General features: G+C 41.0%; 1 protein-coding gene across 1 annotated transcript in view; it reads left to right on the forward strand.

Annotated features, from left to right (window-relative positions):
* Positions 1-25,218, forward strand: part of LOC129561723 (uncharacterized) — a 198,371-nt gene that overhangs the window by 13,663 nt on the left and 159,490 nt on the right. The window contains exons 5-11 of the mRNA XM_088836656.1: positions 1,332-1,398; positions 3,701-3,895; positions 12,878-13,053; positions 14,890-15,051; positions 18,552-18,661; positions 19,180-19,366; positions 20,579-20,708. Coding sequence (XP_088692782.1) covers positions 1,332-1,398; positions 3,701-3,895; positions 12,878-13,053; positions 14,890-15,051; positions 18,552-18,661; positions 19,180-19,366; positions 20,579-20,708 — 1,027 coding nt within the window. The remainder of the gene's footprint in view (positions 1-1,331; positions 1,399-3,700; positions 3,896-12,877; positions 13,054-14,889; positions 15,052-18,551; positions 18,662-19,179; positions 19,367-20,578; positions 20,709-25,218) is intronic.

A 25,218-nucleotide genomic window follows, 5' to 3' on the forward strand; every position in this document is an offset into this window, starting at 1 on the left:
AATAAAATTGAATTCATATGCATTGAGTATAGCACCCCTCTGCATTGATTTCTAATCTATATGATATATATGCCCTGAATGAGAATTAAATCTTAGAAGAAAGTGGCTTTAGGGAATAAGGTTGGGGAGACTGATTAATGTTAGAACTCATTTTATTTCATTTTTGTAACTTTCCTTTGGTTAAAGTGATCAATCTCACTAGACAAAAAATTTCTATTTCAGTGAATAACCAGGGTTATTTGCCTATATACATATGCCTGATTTAAGGGATTCCATCATAGTTTTTCCAACTTTTACCTTAAAAGAAAAGATTTTATCAGCTCTCTCATTTCTATTTGCAATGCAATTTTGAGCCTATTTACTTACATGTGTGTTTGTGTGTGTGACTGCTTCCATACCTGGGACTTTGCTTCCTTCATGGCAAGGCCATGATTGTTAATCAGTAGTCAAAGGTAAGCGTAGTGCCTAGTACCTATCATCAACAACTCTATTTCAAACATTTTTTTGCTTTATCCTCTCCTGGAGGGCTCTTTAATTTAGCTGTCTTTCTAATTTATACTTGTTTCAAATGGGATATTCAGTATTCTTAGGCAGTGATTCTGCTGGAAGAAACTGTTTTCTACACCTGACTCCTCCTCCAGGTTAGAGTCCTTGTCCCTTCTCCCCCTTGAGTGGTGCTTGCCTACATCACAGCCAGTAGGCTGCCATCTACTCAAGGCCTCCTGGGCATCCGTCTCATTTTGTTAATGGTTGCTGAGCTAATGCCTTTCAAGTTTTACTTTGTTCAGGAACAGTCATGGCAGAGTATGTGGCTTTCTGGACAACATGCTTGACTGGGCAGGGGCATTTTAAGGCAAAAGCCAGCATTCTCCAAGGAGTCTCAAAACAGCAGAAAGCAGGATTCTTGAGATTAGACTTCTCTTCCATAGTGAAGAGAAGGTTTTTTTTAATTATTTTATTTTTTATTTATAATTTATAAATTTTATTTATATATTTATTTACAATTTTATTGAAAATTACTATGATTTTTTTATACATGGACCACCCACAAAGTGAGAGGCTGACTGTGACTGCACTGTGGTCCCACAGATTCTCACCCTTTATCAAATAGGACAAGAATCTCAGATGGTCCACTGGAGGCTATGAGAGAGGGACAGGGGTTACTAGAATCAGCATTGTTAACTAAAAAATTGTTGCCACTCCCACGGACCAAATAGCATTTATACTCGCCCAGATTCTTCTTTTGAAACTATAGAAATGCTAAGGAAATATGTTCTTCAAGTACCTACTAGGAAGATTTGCTGTGACACATAGCTCTTTTTGTTTTCAAGGGCTCTGAGAAAGATTACCAGTTGTGGATCAGTTCTAGCAAGAAAAAGGCCTCATATCCACTTACTGGTAAGTGTCAGGGAAAACCTAAGATGGAGTTGGTTGGGTTCCAAATTGTAACTTTAAAGTCTCAAAGTAATGGTTGATCAGTCTTAAGCTTAAATGCCCTTAAACTGAAAATCTCTTTCAGTATTCATTTATACACGTCTTAAATAATTCTAAGCAACTGCTCTATCCCAAGCACAGATAGCATCTATCTCTTCATGCAGCAGCTTATGGTCTATTTGGGAACTGCAGTGTGAATTTTTCTTCTTTACTTTTTCCACTTGACAGAGTTGTCTTGAAAACGATTATTTACTTACTCTTTATTTACTCACTTAGATATGAAAGCAACGCAAGCGGGAATTTCTTTTTTCACACATTATTTTTGATATTCCAGTCTTGACGTTCTCAGTTCCATTTACTAACTACTAAATAGTCTCTATTTTGTGATAATCTTCTAAAATCCAGCCATGCCTCTGACCTCAAGTACATTGATTTAATACCTACTCTGTGTCCAAAGCTTTTCCCAGCATCATAAAAAGAAAACGAAGTAATCACACTCAGACACTAGATTCTTCACTGACTAAACCACCTGCATGTACTTTGCTGTTTCTCAAGCTGAGTTCACTAGCACTGCTCTTGAAATGTTCGATAAATAGACTACATCTTTCCTAAAATAGTTACCATAGCAAGTTAACTAGAAATAATAATGCACATTCTTGGATGAGCAAATCAGGGTGGTCAGTAAAAAAGAAGGGATTAAAACAAGGGAGAAGACAAAACTTGTAGTAGAACTTGCAATATCGTCATGGGGACGACGGCTTCTGCTAGAAATCTTAGCGCACTTCCTCTTACATAATCCTTTTTTAACCTTTTTCATCCGTTCAGCAATCCTGTGAGTCTATTACTCTTTCAAGTGATCTGAGGAACATTTTCATGTAGTCTGGAGAATCTAAACAACTAAGTTTTTTCTGTGATATGTATATTCCCAGTCTTAGAATACATGGAGTCACCAATATAAAGCTGAGGACAAAATCACCTCACCCGTTTCACGTGTTTTCTTGTCTTGTTCACATCCTTATAAAAGTCAGTCAGCAGTAAAGTGAAAAAAACTGAATATTTAAACATATTTAGTCTATTAAAATGCATTAATTTAAACAAAACCATGCAGATGACAACTTTTAAGCTTAGAATAGCTTCAAACACCATGGCTGGCTCTAAGGACTCCTAAGAGGCTGTCTTTCATGATGCTGCCTCAGCAGTCATTCTGAATGCATTTCTTAACATGTTCTCAGCTCACAAGTATGGATTAGCTCCTGGTTATCCTGGTGACTTGGCTGTATTTTATTACTCTCACAGGAGCTTCTTTTGGAAGTCGCTGTGATTCTTGTTCTGAATAGAGCATTGACATTGTGTTTATGCCAGATGTAAAGCAAAAGCAAGAACTCCTCCAGTTGCATTTAATACATCAGAAACAAAAGAAAAGGAGCTTTCATGCACTTCTTTAAAGATGGAATCCACAGGACAGCACAGGGTCTTAGAGAATTCTATGGAGAGGAAGCAATTTATAGCATGAAAGAGCAAAACAAATCACTTGGCAGGCAACTCCCGATGATTTCTGGTGTGGTTTTCCACTCTGTAAACAGTTTTGCACTTTACTTCTGGGTTTTCTCAGACATGCAGGCTTGTCTCTGATCACTGCCTTGTAGGAAACCCCTCAGAGGGAAGCAGCAGTGGGAGGGAAACATTAAGGCAGACCACCCCACTGCACTCTGCCTACTACACCGACAAAAGGAAATGGAAAATATGTTAAACTGACATGTGGGGTAGAACACTGATCAGAGCCATTCTTAACATACACAGTCCGATTATTTTAAAAATATTAAGCACCAATGCTTATTCATATATTTACTTTGATCCTTATGAGTCTATGTGTGAGGGTCAGTGTTTCAAAGGAGGAATCTTAAGGCTAGCACTTTGCCTAAGATGTACAGGTGTAGCGTGTCAAGGCAGAAACTAGAAGGCTACAAATATTCTCAGATGGAAACAAGATGAAAGTCAATATTGTGCAATTCACTGATGAATATATACCTTCCAAGCCAAGCAAGGTGTCTAAAAAACACTTTTCTTGTTATGTTTTGAACTCTTTTGCTTGGGCACCTGCTTTTTGTAGTGTGTCCCCTTGAGACTGCACATTGTGCTTACTCGGGAGTCACAGCCTTCTCTACCCAGCAGTCACACCAGTGTGGCACACTCGCTAATGGTAAGGTGAGTTTGATCACACCCATCACCATCGGTCTGAATTTATATTTAGATTTTCTCCATATAGGTCACGAGCATCCCTATGGAATTAAAATGAGTGCTGTTCCAGCTACTGGGCTGCTGCAGCAGGGACTTGAGGACTGCACTTCTGCTTCTGCCCTCCAGGAGGCCTTCCTGGAGGGGCCCCAAGAGATTCAAGACCAGTTTATCCTGAAACGCAAGCACTCAGCCAGGAAGGAGGCCAGGAATCAGCAGGGGAAAGGTGAGCCCCTTCCCTTCCTGCAAGTGGCTTCTCTTGGCTCTTGTTTCTACTCCTGAAAACAAACTCTTGACGTGCAGCCAGTTCTCCATGTGGGGCTGGAAGGCAGTATAGGCAGGCATCAATTCCACCCAGAATCAAGCACAGAGAAGCCCCAAAGGTCCAAAATCAAGACCCAATTCACTTATAGGAAGACATTTTTTTTTTTTTAATTTCTCTAGGCAGACGGCATAGCACTTCCTACATATAATTACGGATTCACACATTTGTGTGCGCTTTGCTGGTGGCCTAGATGGTAAAGCATCTGCCTGCAACACAGGAGACCTGAGTTCGTTCCCTGGGTCAGGAAGATCCCATGGCAAAGGGAATGGCTATCAGCCACACCAATATTCTTGCCTGGAGAATCCCACTGACAGAGGAGCCTGGCAGCCTACAGTCCATGGGATCACAAAGAGTTGGGCACAACTGAACAACTTAAAGACACACACACACACACACACACACACACATCTACGTATCTTATTAGAACATGAGCTTCTTATGGCCTGGAAACACACATTCCCCATCCCAAGGTTTTGTCCAGTATCTTGGGCCCCTCACAGGAGGTGCTTAGATGACTGTGTGGCTTAGATAAGACCCAGAACCTATTCTGTGCTTAGGCGGAAGTGGCCTTGGGCATTCTGGTTAGACTTGAACTCTTGTTGTTTTTATGTTGGTATATTTATTGAAGAAAATATATTTCAAAAAGAATAGTAACTAAACCATTTGCTATTTGCTCGCAAAATTAATTTTGGCTCAGTATATTTTGTAATTAAGAAAGTCCAAATGCTCTTGCATATAGTTTATAAGCAGAGAAGATAAATTAGCAAGCACCTTGATCAAACATCTATTTATAGAAAATCTAATATTCGCCTTTAACTAGTTTAACTTGGAGTCTTGCAATATAATTCAGTTATCAACATTCTCGTTTTTCCTTTTAGTAAACTGAATGTGCTAGTTCTCTTTGGGGGAAGACTATTTTATTCAATATTTTCCTATGATTTTGATTTTCAAGAGAAGAGAAATCTTAAGACACTTGTGTTGGAATGTCTGGTATTGTGCTTAATGAATATTTTACGAATTAATGATATTATTAGTAAAATGTTCATTCTGATTACTTCCCATGCTGATTTAAAGTGACCTACGATAAAAGACATATCTCAACTAGGTATGTTTGGGATTGACATGTACAGACTGCTCTATTTAAAATGGATAACCAACAAGGACATACTCTATACCACAGGGAACAATGCTGAATACTCTGTAAGAACCTAAATGGGAAAAGAATTTGAAAAAAATAGATATATGTATAATTGAACCATTTTTCTGTACACCAGAAGCTAACACAACATTACTAACCAATTATACTCCAATATAAAATAAAGCATTCAAAAAGGAAACTTTCACAGAAGACAAAAATAGCAATAAAAGCTAAACAACATTGTTCAGTTCAGTTCATCTCAGTCGTGTCTGACTCTTTGCGACCCCGTGGACTGCAACACACCAGGCCTCCCTGTCCATGACCAACAGCCAGAGTTGACTCAAACCTTTGTCCACCGAGTTGGTAATGCCATCCAATCATCTCATCCTCTGTCGTCCCTTCTCATCCCGCCTTCAATCTTTGCCAGGATCAGGGTCTTTTCAAATGAGATAGTTCTTTGCATAACCTGGCCAAAGTATTGATGTTGCATCTTCAGCAATAGTCCTTCCAATGAACATTCAGTAATGATTTCCTTTAGAATGGACAGGTTGCTTCTCCTTGCTCTCCAAGGGACTGTTAGGAGTCTTCTCCAACAGCACAGTTCAAAAGCATCGATTCTTCGGTGCTCAGCTTTCTTTATTGGAGAAGGAAATGGCAACCCATTCCAGTACTCTTGCCTGGGAAATCCCATGGACGGAGGAGCCTGGTAGGCTACAGAGCATGGGGTCACAAAGGGCCGGACACAACTGAGCGACTTCACTTTCACTTTTCACTTTCATGCACTGGAGAAGGAAATGGCAACCCATTCCAGTATTCTTGCCTGGAGAATCCCAGGGATGGGAGCCTGGTGGGCTGCTGTCTATGGGGTCGTACAGAGTCGGACACGACTGACGTGACTTACAGCAGCAGCAGCTTTCTTTATAGTCCAACACTCACATCCATACATGACTGCTGGAAAAAGCGTATCTTTGACTACATGGACCTTTGTCAGCAACGTAATGTCTCTGCTTTTTAATATGCTATCTGGGTTGGTCAAAACTTTTCTTCCAAGGAGCAAGCATCTTTTAATTCCATGGCTGCAGTCACCGTCTGCAGTGATTTGGGCACCCAGAAACATCAAGTCTGTCACTCTTTCCACTGTTTCCTCATCTATTTGCCATGAAGTCACGGGACTAGATGCCATGATCTTAGCTTTCAGAATGTTGAGTTTTAAGCCAACTTTTTCACTCTCCTCTTTCACTTTCATCGAGAGGCTCTTTAGTTCTTCTTCGCTTTCTGCCATAAGGGTGGTGTCATCTGCATACCTGAGGTTATTGATATTTCTCATGACAATGTTTTTTTTTCTTTTTCTAAAATTTATTTTAATTGGAGGCTAATTGCAATATTGTTGTGATTTTGCCATACATTGATATGAATCAGCCTGGGTGTACACGTGTACCCCATCCTGAAACCCCCTCCCACATCCCTCCCCATCCCAACCCTCTGGGTCATCCATCATAGTGCAACAGCCCTGAGCACCCTGCCTCATGCGTCGAACCTGGACTGGTGATCTGTTTCACATATGATAATATTCAGGTTTCAATGCTATTCCCTCAAATCATCCCACCCTCTCCTTCTCCCACAGAGTCCAAAAGACTGTTCTATACATCTGTGTCTCTTTTGCAGTCTCACATATAGGGTTATTGTTATCATCTTTCTAAATTCCATATATATGCGTTAGTATACTGTATTGGTGTTCTTCTTTCTGGCTTACTTCACTCTGTATAATAGGTTCCAGTTTCATCCACCTCATTAGAACTGATTCAAATGTATCCTTCTGATGGTTGAGTAATATTCCACTGTGTATATGTACCACAGCTTTCTTATCCATTCGTCTGCAGATGGACATCTAGCTTGCTTCCTGGTCCTGGCTATTGTAAACAGTGCTGCAGTGAACATTGGAGTACATGTGTCTCTTTCAATTATGGTTTCCTCAGTGTGTATACCCAGCAGTTCTATTTCCAGTTTTTTAAGGAATCGCCACACTGTTCTCCATAGTGGCTCTATTAGCTTGCATTCCCACCAACAGTGTAATAGGGTTCCCTTTTCTCCACACCCGCTCCAGCATTTATTGTTTGTAGACATTGTGAAAGCAGCCATTCTGACCAGCGTGAGATGGTACCTCACTGTGGTTTTGATTTGCATTTCTCTGATAATGAGTGATGTTGAGCATCTTTTCACGTGTTTGTTAGCCATCTGTATGTCTTCTTTGGAGAAATGTCTGTTTAATTCTTGGGCCCATTTTTGGATTGGGTGGTTTATTTTTCTGGAATTGAGCTGAAGGAGTTGCTTGTAAATTTTTGAGATTAATTCTTTGTCAGCTGCTTCGTTTGCTATTATTTTCTCCCATTCTGAAGGCTGTCTTTTCACCTTGCTTATAGTTTCCTTCGTTGTGCAAAAGCTTTTAAGTTTAATTATGTCCCATTTGTTTATTTTTGCTTTTATTTCCATTACTCTGGGAGGTGGGTCATAGAGGATCCTGCTGTGATTTATGTCGGAGAGTGTTTTGCTTATGTTTTCCTCTAGGAGTTTTATAGTTTCTGGTCTTACATTTAGATCTTTAATCCATTTTGAGTTTATTTTTGTGTACGGTGTTAGAAAGTGTTCTAGTTTCATTCTTTTACAAGTGGTTGACCAATTTTCCCAGCACCACTTGTTAAAGAGATTGTCTTTTCTCCACTGTAAATTCTTGCCTCCTTTATCAAAAATAAGCTGTCCATATGTGTGTGGATTTATCTCTGGGCTTTCTATTTTGTTCTATTGATCTATATTTCTGTCTTTGTGCAAATACCACACTGTCTTGATGACTGTGGCTTTGCATTAGGGCCTGAAGTCAGGCAGGTTGATTCCTCCAGTTCCAGTCTTCGTTCGGCTATTAAAGGTTTTTTTGTATTTCCATAAAAACTGTGAAATTATTTGTTCTAATTCTCTGTAAAATACCGTTGGTAGCTTGATAGGGTGGAGAAGGCAATGGCAAGCCACTCCAGTACTATTGCCTAGAAAATCCCATGGATGGAATGGCCTGGTAGGCTGTAGTCCATGGGGTCGCTAAGGGTCGGACACGACTGAGCGACTTCACTTTCACTTTTCACTTTCACACATTGGAGAAGGAAATGGCAACCCACTCCAGTGTTCTTGCCTGGAGAGTCCCAGGGACGGGGGAGCCTGGTGGGCTTCCGTCTATGGGGTCACACAGAGTCGGACACGACTGAAGTGACTTAGCAGCAGCAGCAGCAGCTTGATAGGGATTGCATTTAATCTATAGATTGCTTTGGGTAGTGTACTCATTTTCACTATATTGATTTTTCCAATGCATGAACATGCTATATTTCTTCATCTATTTGTGTCCTCTTTGATTTCTTTCATCAGTGTTTTATACATTTCTATGTATAGGTCGTTTGTTTCTTTAGGTAGATATGTTCCTAAGTATTTCTTTTCATTGCAATGGTGTATGGAATTATTTCCTTAATTTCTCTTTCTGTTTTCTCATTGTTAGTGTATAGGAACGCAAGGGATTTCTGTGTGTTAATTTTATATCCTGTAACTACTATATTCATTGATTAGCTCTAGTAAAATTTTCTGGTGGAAAACTACTTTAGTGTTTTCTATATAGAGGATCATGTATTCTGCAAACAGTGAGAGTTTTACTGCTTCTTTTCCAATTTGGATTCCTTTTCTTTCTTCTTCTGCTCTGATTGCTGTGGCCAAAACTTCCAAAACTATGTAGCATAGTAGTGGGGAGAGTGGGTACCTTCGTCTTGTTCCTGACTTTAGGGGAAATGCTTTCAATTTTTCACCATTGAGGATAACGTTTGCTATGGGTTTGTCATATATAGCTTTTATTGTGTTGAGGTATGTTCCTTAAATACCTGCTTTCTGGTAGGGTTTTTATCGTAAATGGATGTTGAATTTTGTCAAAGGCTTTCTCTGCATCTATTGAGATAATCATATAGCTTTTATCTTTCAATTTGTTAATGTGGTATATTACATTGATTGATATGCAGATATTGAAAAATCCTTGCATCCCTGGGATAAAGCCCACTTGGTCATGATGTATGATCTTTTGAATATGTTGTTGGATTGTTTGCTAAAATTTTGTTAAGGATTTTTGGATCTATGTTTATTCGTGATATTGGCCTGTAGTTTTCTTTTTTTGCGACATCCTTGTCTGGTTTTGGTATTAGGGTGACGGTGGCCTCACAGAATGATTTTGGAAGTTTATCTTCCTCTGCGATTTTGTGGAAGAGTTTGCATAGGATAGGTGTGAGCTCTTCTCTAAATTTTTGGTAGAATTCAACCGTGAAGCCGTCTGATCCTGGGCTTTTGTTTACTGGAAGATTTCTGATTACAGTTTTGACTTCTGTGCTTGTTATGGTTCTGTTAAGATCTTCTCTTTCTTCTTGGTTGAGTTTTGGAAAGTTATACTTTTCTAAGAATTTGTCCATTTCTTCCAAGTTGTCCATTTTATTGGCATAAAATTGCTGAGAGTAGTCTCTTATGATCCTTTGTATTTCTGTGTTGTCTGTTGTGATTTCTCCGTTTTCATTTCTAATTTTTTTGATTTGATTCTTCTCCCTTTGCTTCTTGATGACTCTGGCTAATGGTTTGTCAATTTTATCTAACTTCTCAAAGAATCAGCTTTTTGCTCCGTTGATTTTTTCCTATGGTCGCTTTTGTTTCTTTTGCACTTATTTATGCCCTAATTTCTAAGATTTCTTTCCTTCTCCTAACCCTAGAGTTTTTAATTTCTTCCTTTTCTAGTTGCTTTAGGGTTAGAGTTAGGTTATTTAGTTGACTTTTTCCTCGTTTCTTGAGGGAAGCCTGTATTGCTATGAACCTTCCCCTTAGCACTGCTTTTACAGTGTCCCATATATTACGGTTGTTGTGTTTTCATTCTCACTCATTTCTCTGCATCTTTTGATTTCTTCTGTGATTTGTAGGTTATTCAGAAGCATGTCGTTTCAGCCTCCATATGGTGCCGGATGTGAGTGTCTGGGCTACTTCTCTGCCCGGAGTTGCCATTAGGCACGTCATCTGTGGGTTTTATTTATTTTTCCTCCCAGTTATGTTGCCCTCTGAGATTCCAAAACTCCCCACTGACCTGCCAGTGAGAGTGTTGCCTGGTGTTTGCAAACTTCTCCTCTTTTAAGACTCCCTTCCCGGGACAGACGTCCATCCCAGCTCTTTTGTCTCTCTTTTTCTCTTTCATATTTTGTCCTACCTCCTTTTGAAGACAAGGGACTGACTTTCTGGGTGCCTAATGTCCTCAGCCAGCATTCAGAAGTTGTTTTGTGGAATTTGCTCAACGTTCAAATGTTCTTTTGATGAATTTGTGGGGGAGGGAGTGGTCTCGCCTTCCTATTCCTCTGCCATCTTAGGACCGCCCCTGAGACTTGAACTCTCGATTCTACCTCCACAGCAAGCTCACTTTCAAGTCTGCTTCAGACCCAGGTTGCAAATGGAACTGGACTGAATGTTTATGTTTTTTGTTTGCTTTTAATCTTTCCTCTTGCAATTATCCCTGCTACCATTCCAATATTGTCCCATTGACATGTCTTTCTCTGAATAAAATGTCTTACTAACTTAGGAAGTATTTGGACCAGAATAGAATTTCTACTTAAAGTAATTTTATTCTTATAATTGCTATTCTATACCCACAAAGTTTCAAAATTTCACTTTTTAACATTCAAACCCTAATTTGAACATGAGGAAACACTAAACTAAATCTTACCAGGACTGTTAAACAAAGATCAGGTTATAAAGTTAACCTGTTTAACAGTCCTTGGCAACCCACTCCAGTTTTATCATCCGGGAATTCCCATGGACAGGAGCCTGACGTGCTATACTTCGAGGGGGTCGCAAGAGTTGGACACGACTGAACAACTGAGCACCATACTTTTCGTGGCTACAGTATGTATTTTAATTGGCCACAGAGCCAACAAGAACTGTAACACCAAGCAATGTACACTGTGAAAGGTCCATCTAGGCCTGAAAATAATATAGGGCTTAATGTCTATTTTCCTTCCCGTCTATGCTTATAGAGTAGCTGGACGTATAGCTTTGTGGCAACTGATAGAGCTTTTTTCCTAAGAGTATTCTTATTAAAGCTGAACAATGTATGAATACATTTGGAATACATGAATACTTTCAGGTAGTTTAGAAATAATCAGGTTAAGAGTAGGGAAACCAGGGTGCATAAAGCAACTCAACTCATATAAACAGGTATCTTTTTAACATTTGTACATATTAATTAGGAGAATCTCTTTCTGAATTTAAGAATGCATTTGCTTTCTTCATTATCTCCTTTTAAAATGATGCCTGTATGAATGTCAGGGCAGGAAGAGCCTAAGGCAAAGTGATGGCATTCCTTCAGGAATGCACACATTCTGGAGGCTGCAAAATCAAATGGAGAATGGGGGTGGGGCCTGTTTGGGGGAGGTGACTGATGTCTAGGCTGCCTTAGGCCCTTTGAAGGAGGGAAGTTACCTTCATTAAGGCTGCTATGTGCCATGTCTTGTGCTGAGTAGTACATTATGTTATGTAGTTCTGTGAGGTGTAAGTAGCATCATTTATGTTAAACTTGAGCAAATTGAAACTCAAAGAGTTTTAGGTAAATTATCCAATTAAAAGGCAGAATAGGAGCCTTCTGGTTCTCTCACCCAGCACAAGTGGTTCACCCACCTGAATGGACCTGGTGATGCACTCACTATGTCTCAGAAAAGCCAGGTGGATGGGCATTTTAAAATACTTGGTTAAATTCTTCTGTTTATTTTTCTACAACTTGGCTCCTCTATTGACTTCTTTAGCTGGTTATTTAAGCAGGTTATTTAAGGAAATATTCAGCAGCTTTATTGAGCAACTATCAGGAAAACATTCATAGCTGGGCACGAGAAACTTTGAACCCAATTTTTCATTGCCGATCACCCTTTCTTTGAAAAGCCCTTCATCTGCATTCCTTTGACAGGGGCTGTTGGGAGTTAAAACTCATCTTTGGGTTAGCTGAGTAAGGTGTTACAGAAAAATGGCCACCTGTAATCTTACCACATAGTCTGCATTTAATGACCATTTCCCAAGGACCCTCAGGGCAGGAAGTCATCCTTGGAGCTGACTGAGGGGTGCGGCTTCCCAGAGGAGAGGTCCAGAGGCTGACTGAAAAGCAGGGTCAGGCAGGATGTCTCATGAAAGGCGATTCTTTTGATGGGAGAAAAGTGGGCATGACCGGGTACTCAGAAAGCCAAAGAGGTAACTGAACAGAGGAAGGAAACTTTCTACAAAAGCAAAGGATAACCAAATGCTGCTTGATTTGAATACTGAATATTTTTTGCTTTTAAAATGAGATCTGATACCGGAATCCACTGATAATACTTAACATTAGGAGACCTGTATAACTACAGGTTAAGTGCCTCATGACACAGGGCAAAGGGAAGAGGTAGCACTGTCTGGGGAATACTGTCACAGGGAGAATCAACCCTGAGTCTGATCACGCCTCTAGGTTTAACTGCTGGTTTGCAGAACACGGGGAAGAAGAAGTCGTTAACACCACAAGGATGCAATTAGCCCGTTTCAGAATGCGGGGAAGTCTATGTAACAAATGGTTCAGTTTCTCTCTTTCAGCCTCTGCAATGAACATGCTGCTGAATGTAAGTGGTGGAAATTAGGCTAAATAATCTAAAATACTACTAGTGAAAATCTCTCTTCTACATTAGATCCAGAGAAGAAGACAGTTAGTAAGAGTTCTGTCAAAAAGTGGCCCTTTCGGTGCACCTCCAGGACTCCCAAAAACAACCAACACCCAACTCTACCAGCCACAAAGCCAAAACAGCTCTTTGGAGCTCCTTTTGAGGACTTATGTGATAATGACACTCTGCCCACCCCAATTCTGGTAGGTCTTACTTTGGTTTTCTGTAACCTTCCTGATTACAGGATTGGGGGCAGGAGGATTGGGGGCGGGAGGAGAATGGACGACAGAGAATGAGATGGCTGGTTGGCCATCTCGATGGACTTGAGTTTGTGTGAAATCCGGGAGCTGGTGATGGACAGGGAGGCCTGGTGTGCTGTGATTCATGGGGTCGCAAAGAGTTGGTCATGAGTGAGCGACTGAACTGAACTGAACTGAACCTTCCTGAGGAGCTGAGTTGTGAGAGATCAAGTGTTCTCTTCCAAATCTACACCCAAATGAAGAAGTCTGGCTTTGTCCGGTAAGTTTCATAATATTACTTCAAAGAATAAGATCTGATTTAGGTACTGCAGAGTCAAAAGGCAAATACAAGATAAAAAGATACTCTCATCCATTCCACTGATATCAGCAAAGACTCATTTGTTTCAGCTCAGACCAGTTAAAATGGACTCTGTAAGGTAAGGTACCCTTATGGCAGAAAGTGAAGAGGAACTCAAAAGCCTCTTGATGAAAGTGAAAGAGGAGAGTGAAAAGGTTGGCTTGAAGCTCAACATTCAGAAAACAAAGATCATGGCATCTGGTCCCATCACTTCATGGGAAATAGATGGAAAAACAGTGGAAACAGTGTCAGACTTTATTTTTTGGGGCTCCAAAATCACTGCAGATGCTGATTGCAGCCATGCCATTAAAAGACGCTTGCTCCTTGGAAGGAAAGTTATGACCAACCTTGATAGTATATTAAAAAGCAGAGACATTACTTTGCCAACCAAGGTCCGTCTAGCCAAGGCAATGGTTTTTCCCGTGGTCACGTATGGATATGAGAGCTGGACTGTGAAGAAAGCTGATCGCTGAAGAATCGATGCTTTTGAACTGTGGTGTTGGAGAAGACTCTTGAGAGGCGCTTGGACTGCAAGGAGATCCAACCAGTCCATTCTAAAGGAGCTCGATCCTGGGTGTTCATCGGAGGGACTGATGCTAAAGCTGAAACTGCAATACTTTGGCCACCTCATGCGACGAGTTGACTCACTGGAAAAGACTCTGATGCTGGGAAAGGTTGGGGGCGGGAGGAGAAGGGGACGACGGAGAATGAGATGGCTGGATGGCATCACCGACTCTGTGGACATGAGTTTGAGTGTACTCCGGGAGTTGGTGATGGACAGGGAGGCCTGGCGTGCTGTGATTCATGGGGTCGCGGAGAGTCGGGCACGACTGAGCGACTGAACTGAACTGAAGGTAAGGTAGGTAGAGCAGGCGAGGTTGAGACAAAGAATGAGACCAGCACTGTACAGGAACAGATCACCTTTAATGAGGCGAGAAGGGGCAGTAGTCAGATCAGTGAGCTGCTGCCCTTGCCCAAGAAAACAGTAAGTATATAAAGGCATGTATGTGGAAAGCTACTGTCTTAAGGGGGACTATTCTTTTGCAAGGTTGTTCAGAGTAGTTATCTCTTAAAACGGCTGGGGCAAGGAATTCTGGAGATTGACCAGAGGCTGGGACAGGCTGGGAGCTGAGCATAATCAACCTAATGCCCATTTTTTTCTTCGAGTGAGAGAGTTCTTTGTTTTGCCTAGAATGGCGGGGAGGACCTGGAGGGGCGTTTTAACACAAGTATTCAAAATGTTTCAGTGTATGAATGCAAAATCGATTGTTGGGTAGATAATATATTTAGAGACACTGAAGAAAAAATTTCAAATTGACTTCAGTCCAGTTCTAGCACTGTAGCCTCATATACCACAGCTCTGTCAAAACAGGAGCAAGCTTGTGCTCTGGGCTTGTAGATATGAAACGTCCCATAGTTTTCCTTTCTTTTCTTCCGTATAGGATATTCTTTCCTTTATCAATCAAAAAGGGCCATTCACAGAAGGCATCTTCAGAAAATCAGCCAGTATAAAATCATGCAGAGCCCTAAAGGAGAAACTAAACTCTGGGGACAAAGTGAACTTGGATGATGAATCCGTTCTTGTGGTAGCATCCGTCTTAAAGGTAAGGAAAGTTTGGGCATTATCCACGCACAGAGTAAATCTGAAGCTATATGACTGGTCCTTCATTATGAATGCCCAAGAAACATAATAGGCATTAGAGAGGAAGGATCTGAAAAAGTGAAAAACACTTCACAAAGACAAAATTGAAGGAAGGTACCTCAAATATTATAAGCTCCATACATTAGATATTTTCCTTTATCATTGCACATCTTGACTCCAGAACACTCCGTGCAAAAGAATAATAATAAATTTCAAAATACCCACTTACACATTGAGTGTTTACCAATACAAGCTTCCTGCTTTTGATGACTTCCTCATCACCTTCCTAATGAAGGCAACATTTCAAAAATAAAATTCATATTAAGGTTTTGGAAACAGTTAACAGAAGTAACTTCCCAGGCGGCTCAGACAGTAAAGAATCTGTCTGTAATGTAGGAAACCTGGCTTTGATCCCTGGGTTGGAAGGATCCCCCGGAAGAGGGACTGGCATACCGACTCCAGTATTCTTGCCTGGAGAATCCCATGGACAGAGTAGTCCCTCTGGCTATAATCCATGGAGTGGCACAGAGTCGGACATGGCTGAAACAACTTAGCATGGATGCAAGACAGATGTTTACTTACTATGGTAAACTCGTGTGTGTGTGTGTGTGTGTGTCTGTGTGTGAGTCGCCTAGTTGCATCAGATTCTCTGTGATCCCACGGACTGAAGCCCAGCAGAGTCCTCTGTCCATGGGATCCTCCAGGCAGGAATACTAGAGTGGGTTGCCATGCCCTTCTCCAGGGGATCTTCCTGATTCAGGGATCGAACCTGCATCTCCTGCATCTCCGGCATTGGCAGACAGATCCTTTACCACTAGCGTCACCTGGAAAGCCCATGTGTCTTCAGTTCAGTTCAGTTGAGTTCAGTCGCTCAGTCGTGTCCGACTCTCCGCGACCCCATGAATCACAGCACGCCAGGTCTCCCTGTCCATCACCAACTCCCGGAGTTCACTCAAACTCATGTCCACAGAGTCGGTGATGCCATCCAGCCATCTCATTCTCTGTCTTACAATGACTCAAAAATGCTTAGTGAGGCCACCAATGTCTCTGATCACGTCATCATCCTCCCCCTGTTTATCAATGCCTTTTACTTTAAAATCAGTGTAGGGATGACTCCACCATTTGTTCCTCCTTTTATCTCCCTTACATCTTTAACACCCTTTGTTAATATTTGTATGTTTAACCCACCACCCAAGGTTACAGTTACATGGTAACCAGTTTTACTACATGCCTCAGCTTATAAATCTTATTTTTAAAGTGAGTGCAACAGTCAAAATCAGTTTGGAAGTTTGAAAAATTCAATAGATTTATACAAAAAAATAGACTGAGTTTGAAATGATAGAGCTAAATCACAAGTGTGTAGTTAAATTTCTACCAGGGGGATAATAGAACAGAATAGAAAGTTAATCAATCCATCTTGGTACTTGTTAGCAGCTATGAACCAAAATATATTAATGTAGTGATAACTACAGACAGGTTACTAAAATTATCTTAGAAACTAAATAACATATGGTGTTTCCTTGTCCCCTGTTAATGTTCGATTGTACGATAATAGATACAGTGCAGAAATGACTTAGGGTTGCCCCCTACTACACTTGCACCATAATAATACACACTAGGTCTCCAAATAGCAAGTAGTGTGCTACCCACTATAAGGTGCACACTTGGAACCAATTTGATTTGTGAGCAAGTATACCTAGGCTCTTACCTCTTTCCATGCTATAAGCACACACTAGTAAGAGGGTGCCTACTTATGGGTACAAATCTTCGACAATCCCAAAGTTTTCTCTTCCTAAAGTTGATTGATCTTGGTTGGGCATCAGACTTTGCAGCTTTGGCCTTGATAATACCATATGTCAAAGCAACCACAGAGTTGGTCTAAATCAGAAATGAATATAGAGTCAGAACCACATTGAGTTTTCCATTAAACTGTCTATAAACAGAGGTCCAGGAGCAAATACCCATGGCATATTCTGCATGAGTCATGTCCTGGCTTAACCAAACTCAGTCTCACCGATCGATTCTACAGCACAGGGTCCAGGAGAGAGAAGAGACACACTCCAAGTGCATGTAGTTTGGTACACAAGGCAAAGGCCCTGCTGCACACTCCCACACTCCCAGAAGCCATAGCCAGATGAGATGCTGAATGGCATCACCAACTCGATGGACATGACTTTGAGCAAGACCCAGGTGTTGGTGATGGACAGGAAAGCCTGGGGTGCTGCAGTCCATGGGGTCGCAAAGAGTAGGACACGACTGAACGGCTGAACTGAAATGGAGTGCTTCCTCCTTCCAAATATACTGCGGGCACGCCATAAGAAGCATAGTGAAAACCTAATGACCATGATTGGGTACTGTATACCAATTACAAGAAAAAGTATGAGAGGACTGAGGCTTTGTACATTATCTTCACACTCTATCCTCAGTACTCAAAAGAGCGCCTGACACAAACAGCAGCTCAGTGAGCACTGAAACAAGTCAACAGTGACACGATTATCATCATGATAGTCGCCTAGAAACACTGCCTGAACAAGATACTACGAAGAGAAGTCAGGCTGTATATTAAGACCAGTGGAGGCAAGGTGTGCCTTTGGAGCCGGCAAGGCAATGGAATCATTTCTCCTCAGTCTTGCGCAACACTTAACAACCTCATCTCTTTTAATAGGCCCCATTCTATGATATGAAGACTTGTTCATCAGGATACACTTTCCAGGCCTCCACTTAGGAAGCTTACATTTGCATATTCTATCCCACAGGTGTGAAGTTGCCATGTATCTAGGTTCTCAGTTTCCTCTTTAGGGAGAAATATTCCATCCAAAGAGTTGTAAGGGTAACATGTAGTGTACCCATTGGGGCTTTTGGTTTATTTCTAACACCTGTTGCTTAAAAGTCTGTAGAACTGAACTTTTATATGTTTTTTTTTTTAAAAGAAAAAGACTGAAGCTATTACGATACTAGCTTTTACCCAAAGAACACACATACGTCAGGTTTTCTCTTAATATGTATATAAGAGCATGTAGGGGTGTAATTTTATTTCAGAACTTCTCTTTCTTGAATTAAGAGCAAGCACTGTGTCTTAAGCAAACGAACAAAATGGAATGTGCACTTCTTTTCAAGAAACTAATAGGATTTAGGATGAGTTATCACCAGACCTTTCCAGTTTGTACTAATGTGCTAACATGTACACAAACAGTGAGTTCCAGGTGATAGAAGGAGCTTCAGCTTCATTCTCAATACAGCCCAGACTCTACTTTTATGCTTCTAATTTTAGTTGGGGAAAATCCAACCAGTACTTCTGGATGTGCAAGGCTGTGGAGAATCACAGCCAAGCTCTGTGTGAAGCAGTCGGCATAGTTGTGAAGGAATTGTGGACTGAATTGAATTTTTCAGCTAAATATTTTCTCTGCAATTTCTCCACCGAATTTATCATAAGAATAATACATATTTTTTGATCTATATAAGGATTTTCTTCGAAATATCCAAGGAAGCATATTTTCTGCAAGTCTCTATGATAAATGGCTTGATGTTATTGATCAAGGGAATGAGGAGGAGAAAATGACTGCGACCCAGAGGTAATGATGCAATAATCACTCAACTCGGAGAAAATACAACCAACATACTGTTAGGAAAATATTAGCTTGTAGTTTACAACTGTGTCCTCTAAAACAATGACCAGTATCAAGGGGTTTCACTTGATCATACCCATGGAAGCCAGTTTGAAAAGAGATGCATGTCTTATTGGTGACATTGCAACTCGTGTTTTTCTCCTAATCCTATTAATATGGGATGCTTGACCATTTTACAGCATCTGAATACATGAAAATGTTGGAGATGAAATCCACTGGTCCGAAAAGAGATGATAAAACCAATCTGCCAGTGGTATGATCTTAAATACAAACACATAACTAACCAGGGTAGTTCTTATCTGGTTCAGGAATTAAATTCAGTGAAACATTTTTGTATGCATTCATACCTAGAACTGTGAGAATGGACTGTGTACATGGTATAAAAAGAAGTACTTTATTCTCTGCATTTCCACTTACTAAGCAAAATGACTCGCTTTGTTTACAAGTGCTTTTTCTGTCATTAGGCTTCTAGACCAGCTGCCAAGAGCCAATGTAGTTTTTCTGCGATACCTTTTTGGAATGTTACACAACATTGAGCAACATTCCTCAACCAATCAGATGACAGCTTATAATTTGTCAGTGTGTATAGCCCCAAGCATTCTTTGCCTGCTTAATTCCGGCAGCTCAGAAATAGAAAACCGCACCAAAAAGGTAATGAGATCTCTCATTTTTATGCCTTGCGGGGCAGAGTCCCCATTTTGAACCTGAAGTCCGTGGTATTAATTCCAATGAACCAGTTTTTAAAAATGCACATTTTAATTACACTGCCTTGGAGTGGCAGGGTCCTACTCTGGTTGGGCATGGGAAGGTGTATTATAACTGAGAACAGTTGAGTCACTTCTCCTTTGCCATCCAAGAGATTAAACAATAGAGAGGTAAGAGCAGGAGGATATGATAGAAAAGAACCTGGCTTTGGAATCTGAGACCCAAGGTTCAACTCCCAGCCGAATCACTGAGGGGTGTACAAGCCTCCAATCTGTGATGTCCTCATTACACAATGATGACAACACCCAGGACATCTGGTCACTGTCAGCACATCTTAGGCGGCCTGGGCAATACGAGCACCCAAGGCTCCACACATACTGGCCACACTCTGCCAGTTGTGGCTCTCAGGAAAGTACTTGGCTTCTACTGTGTCTCCGCTAGAGGATGAGGAGGCTAGTAAAATATTTCAGAACATCCTCACAGAGCCACAACATGCTAAGATCAGAGCTCTTCTCCAAGCTCCCCCGGACAGCAAGTGTGAGGCAAGGCGATGAAGTCAGACAGACAGACATGTTTTCTCTCCAGGTGCTTTCTTCCTTCAGAAACCGCCCCGCCCCACACTGAAACCTCTGCCACCCAAGTTTCAGATATTTCTTCACTGAAGTGAATTTCACAATTTGTGTTGTATTCGATACTTTATAAATTTTAATAAGATGCTCTATATAAATTCCATCTCAATAAAACTAGAAAAAATTTCAATAAAAATAAATAAAACTTAACAAGAGAATATACATTTTTGTACCAAACATCCTTTGTGGCTACTTAAAAATCATCCTAGTTTTAAGCATGTAACAACCATCATTACAGAATTTTAGCTATTAAACTAGGTCACATTATATAACTTTAGCCCACCGACTAAAAGAATTTTAAAATTTGTGCCCAAAGTCCTCTTGAAAGTATCAGTTATTTCTTAGAAAATGCTGATGTATATATTATATATATATATATATATATATATATATACATTTTAATCAAGTCTGAATTTTTCTCAGATTTCTTTTGTATTTTTTGTTAGGGCCAAGATCCATGTATGAAATGTGATTTACTATTATGCCATATGTACAGTAATACCTGATTTTTTGCCCCTTTGTGTTACAGATTTCTTTCATACAGTTTCTCATTGAAAACTGTCTCAAGATATTTGGAGAAGATATCACTTCTCTCTTTGGAGAGAACTCAGTGAGTTGTGGTAACAGTGATATCACTGATAAGAATGAGAAGGTTGCAGGTACGTGAATAATGTAACGGGCTTTGATGCAAAAGACAGCAAGGCTGCCAGGGTCAATGGGGGATCCTAGAGCCCAAAGCACATTCTAAAGGCAGTAACTTCCATCCGCTCCAAGACATGGGAATTTTCCCACTTGTGAGATCAAAGAAAGGATAAGACTGTTCTGATTTCAAGAAACTACTAGTACAGCTTTAGGAGACACCACGGTTCAGTTCGGTTCAGTTGCTCAGTCGTGTCCGACTCTTTGTGACCCCAAGGACTACAGTGACCCCAAGGCCTTGGGGTCGAGGACTGTAGCGTGCCAGGCTTCCCTGTCCATCAGCAACTCCCGGAGCTTACTCAAACTCACATCCATCGAATCAGTGATGCCATCCCAAAATCTCGTCCTCTCTCGTCTCTTTCTCTTGCCTTCAGTCTTTCCCAGCATCAGGGTCTTTTCAAATGAGTTAGTTCCTCCCATCAGGTGGCCAAAGTATTGGAGCTTCAGCTGTAGCATCAGTCCTTCCAGTGAGCATTCATGACTGATCTCCTTTAGAATGGACTGGTGGGATCTCCTTGCAGTCCAAGGGACTCTCAAGAGTCTCCTCCAACACGACAGCTCAACAGCATCATTTCTTTGGTGCTCAGCTTTCTTTATAGTCCAAACCTCACATCCACATGACTACTGGAAAAAGCGTATCTTTGACTACATGGACCTTTGTCAGCAACGTAATGTCTCTGTTTTTTAATATGCTATCTGGGTTGGTCAAAACTTTTCTTCCAAGGAGCAAGCATCTTTTAATTCCATGGCTGCAGTCACCATCTGCAGTGATTTGGGCACCCAGAAACACCAAGTCTGTCACTGTTTCCACTGTTTCCCCATCTATTTGCCATGAAGTAATGGGACTAGGTGCCATGATATTAGCTTTCAGAATGTTGATTTTATGCCAACTTTTTCACTCTCCTCTTTCACATTCATCAAGGGACTCTTTAGTTCTTCGCTTTCTGCCATACGGGTGGTGTCATCTGCATACCTGAGGTTATTGATATTTCTCCAGGCAATCTTTTTTTTTTCTTTTTCTAAAATTTATTTATTTTAATTGGAGGCTAACTACTTTACAATATTGTAGTGATTTTGCCATACATTGATATGAATCAGCCATAGGTGTACATCTGTACCCCATTCTGAAACCCCCTCCAACATCCCTCCCCATCCCAACCCTCTGGGTCATCCATCCCAGTGCACCAGCCCTGCGAACCCTACCTCATGCATCGAACCTGGACTGGTGATCTCTTTCACATATGATAATATTCATTTTTCAATGCTATTCCCTCAAATCATCCCACCCTCGCCTACTCCCACACTGCCAAAAGACTGTTCTATATATCTGTGTCTCTTTTGCTGTCTCGCATAGAGGGTTATCTTTTCCATCTTTCTAAATTCCATATATATGCATTAGTATACTCTATCGGTGGTTTTCTTTCTGGCTTACCTTACTCTGTAAAATAGGCTCCTGTTTCATCGACCTCATTAGAACTGATTCAAATGTATCCTTCTGATGGTTGAGTAATATTCCACTGTGTATATGTACCAGAGCTTTCTTATCCATTTGTCTGTCAATGGACATCTAGGTTGCTTCCATGTCCTGGCTATTGTAAACAGTGCTGTGATGAACACTGGGGTACACATGTCTAAAATCCAGCCATGCCTCTGACCTCAAGTACATTGATTTAATACCTACTCTGTGTCCAAAGCTTTTCCCAGCATCATAAAAAGAAAACGAAGCAATCACACTCAGACACTTAGATTCTTCACTGACTAAACCACCTGCATGTACTTTGCTGTTTCTCAAGCTGAGTTCACTAGCACTGCTCTTGAAATGTTCGATAAATAGACTACATCTTTCCTAAAATAGTTACCATAGCAAGTTAACTAGAAATAATAATGCACATTCTTGGATGAGCAAATCAGGGTGGTCAGTGAAAAAAGAAGGGATTAAAGCAAGGGAGAAGACAAAACTTGTAGTAGAACTTGCAATATCGTCATGGGGACGACGGCTTCTGCTAGAAATCTTAGCGCACTTCCTCTTACATAATCCTTTTTTAACATTTTTCATCCGTTCAGCAATCCTGTGAGTCTATTACTCTTTCAAGTGATCTGAGCAACATTTTCATGTGGTCTGGAGAATCTAAACAACTAAGTTTTTTCTGTGATATGTATATTCCCAGTCTTAGAATACATGGAGTCACCAATATAAAGCTGAGGACAAAATCACCTCACCCGTTTCACGTGTTTTCTTGTCTTGTTCACATCCTTATAAAAGTCAGTCAGCAGTAAAGTGAAAAAAACTGAATATTTAAACATATTTAGTCTAATAAAATGCATTAATTTAAACAAAACCATGCAGATGACAACTTTTAAGCTTAGAATAGCTTCAAACACCATGGCTGGCTCTAAGGACTCCTAAGAGGCTGTCTTTCATGATGCTGCCTCAGCAGTCATTCTGAATGCATTTCTTAACATGTTCTCAGCTCACAAGTATGGATTAGCTCCTGGTTATCCTGGTGACTTGGCTGTATTTTATTACTCTCACAGAAGCTTCTATTGGAAGTCGCTGTGATTCTTGTTCTGAATAGAGCATTGACATTGCGTTTATGCCAGATGTAAAGCAAAAGCAAGAACTCCTCCAGTTGCATTTAATACATCAGAAACAAAAGAAAAGGAGCTTTCATGCACTTCTTTAAAGATGGAATCCACAGGACAGCACAGGGTCTTAGAGAATTCTATGGAGAGGAAGCAATTTATAGCATGAAAGAGCAAAACAAATCACTTGGCAGGCAACTCCCGATGATTTCTGGTGTGGTTTTCCACTCTGTAAACAGTTTTGCACTTTACTTCTGGGTTTTCTCAGACATGCAGGCTTGTCTCTGATCACTGCCTTGTAGGAAACCCCTCAGAGGGAAGCAGCAGTGGGAGGGAAACATTAAGGCAGACCACCCCACTGCACTCTGCCTACTACACCGACAAAAGGAAATGGAAAATATGTTAAACTGACATGTGGGGTAGAACACTGATCAGAGCCATTCTTAACATACACAGTCCGATTATTTTAAAAATATTAAGCACCAATGCTTATTCATATATTTACTTTGATCCTTATGAGTCTATGTGTGAGGGTCAGTGTTTCAAAGGAGGAATCTTAAGGCTAGCACTTTGCCCAAGATGTACAGGTGTAGCGTGTCAAGGCAGAAACTAGAAGGCCACAGATATTCTCAGATGGAAACACGATGAAAGTCAATATTGTGCAATTCACTGATGAATATATACCTTCCAAGCCAAGCAAGGTGTCTAAAAAACACTTTTCTTGTTATGTTTTGAACTCTTTTGCTTGGGCACCTGCTTTTTGTAGTGTGTCCCCTTGAGACTGCACATTGTGCTTACTCGGGAGTCACAGCCTTCTCTACCCAGCAGTCACACCAGTGTGGCACACTCGCTAATGGTAAGGTGGGTTTGATCACACCCATCACCATCGGTCTGAATCTATATTTAGATTTTCTCCATATAGGTCACGAACATCCCTATGGAATTAAAATGAGTGCTGTTCCAGCTACTGGGCTGCTGCAGCAGGGACTTGAGGACTGCACTTCTGCTTCTGCCCTCCAGGAGGCCTTCCTGGAGGGGCCCCAAGAGATTCAAGACCAGTTAATCCTGAAACCCAAGCACTCAGCCAGGAAGGAGGCCAGGAATCAGCAGGAGAAAGGTGAGACCCTTCCCTTCCTGCAAGTGGCTTCTCTTGGCTCTTGTTTCTACTCCTGAAAACAAACTCTTGACGTGCAGCCAGTTCTCCATGTGGGGCTGGAAGGCAGTATAGGCAGGCACCAATTCCACCCAGAATCAAGCCCAGAGAAGCCCCAAAGGTCCGAAATCAAGACCCAATTCACTTATAGGAAGACATTTTTTTTTTTTTTAATTTCTCTAGGCAGACAGCATAGCACCTCCTACATATAATTACGGATTCACACATTTGTGTGCGCTTTGCTGGTGGCCTAGATGGTAAAGCATCTGCCTGCAACACAGGAGACCTGAGTTCGATCCCTGGGTCAGGAAGATCCCATGGCAAAGGGAATGGCTATCAGCCACACCAATATTCCTGCCTGGAGAATCCCACTGACAGAGGAGCCTGGCAGCCTACAGTCCATGGGATCACAAAGAGTTGGGCACGACTGAACAACTTAAAGACACACACACACACACACACACACACACACACATCTACGTATCTTATTAGAACATGAGCTTCTTATGGCCTGGAAACACACATTCCCCATCCCAAGGTTTTGTCCAGTATCTTGGGCCCCTCACAGGAGGTGCTTAGATGACTGTGTGGCTTAGATAAGACCCAGAACCTATTCTGTGCTTAGGCGGAAGTGGCCTTGGGCATTCTGGTTAGACTTGAACTCTTGTTGTTTTTATGTTGGTATATTTATTGAAGAAAATATATTTCAAAAAGAATAGTAACTAAACCATTTG

The sequence above is a fragment of the Moschus berezovskii genome, chromosome 5 (assembly GCF_049115385.1).
Source record: "Moschus berezovskii isolate FMDL1 chromosome 5, NW_MosBer_1.0, whole genome shotgun sequence".
Classification (NCBI taxonomy): domain Eukaryota; kingdom Metazoa; phylum Chordata; class Mammalia; order Artiodactyla; family Moschidae; genus Moschus; species Moschus berezovskii.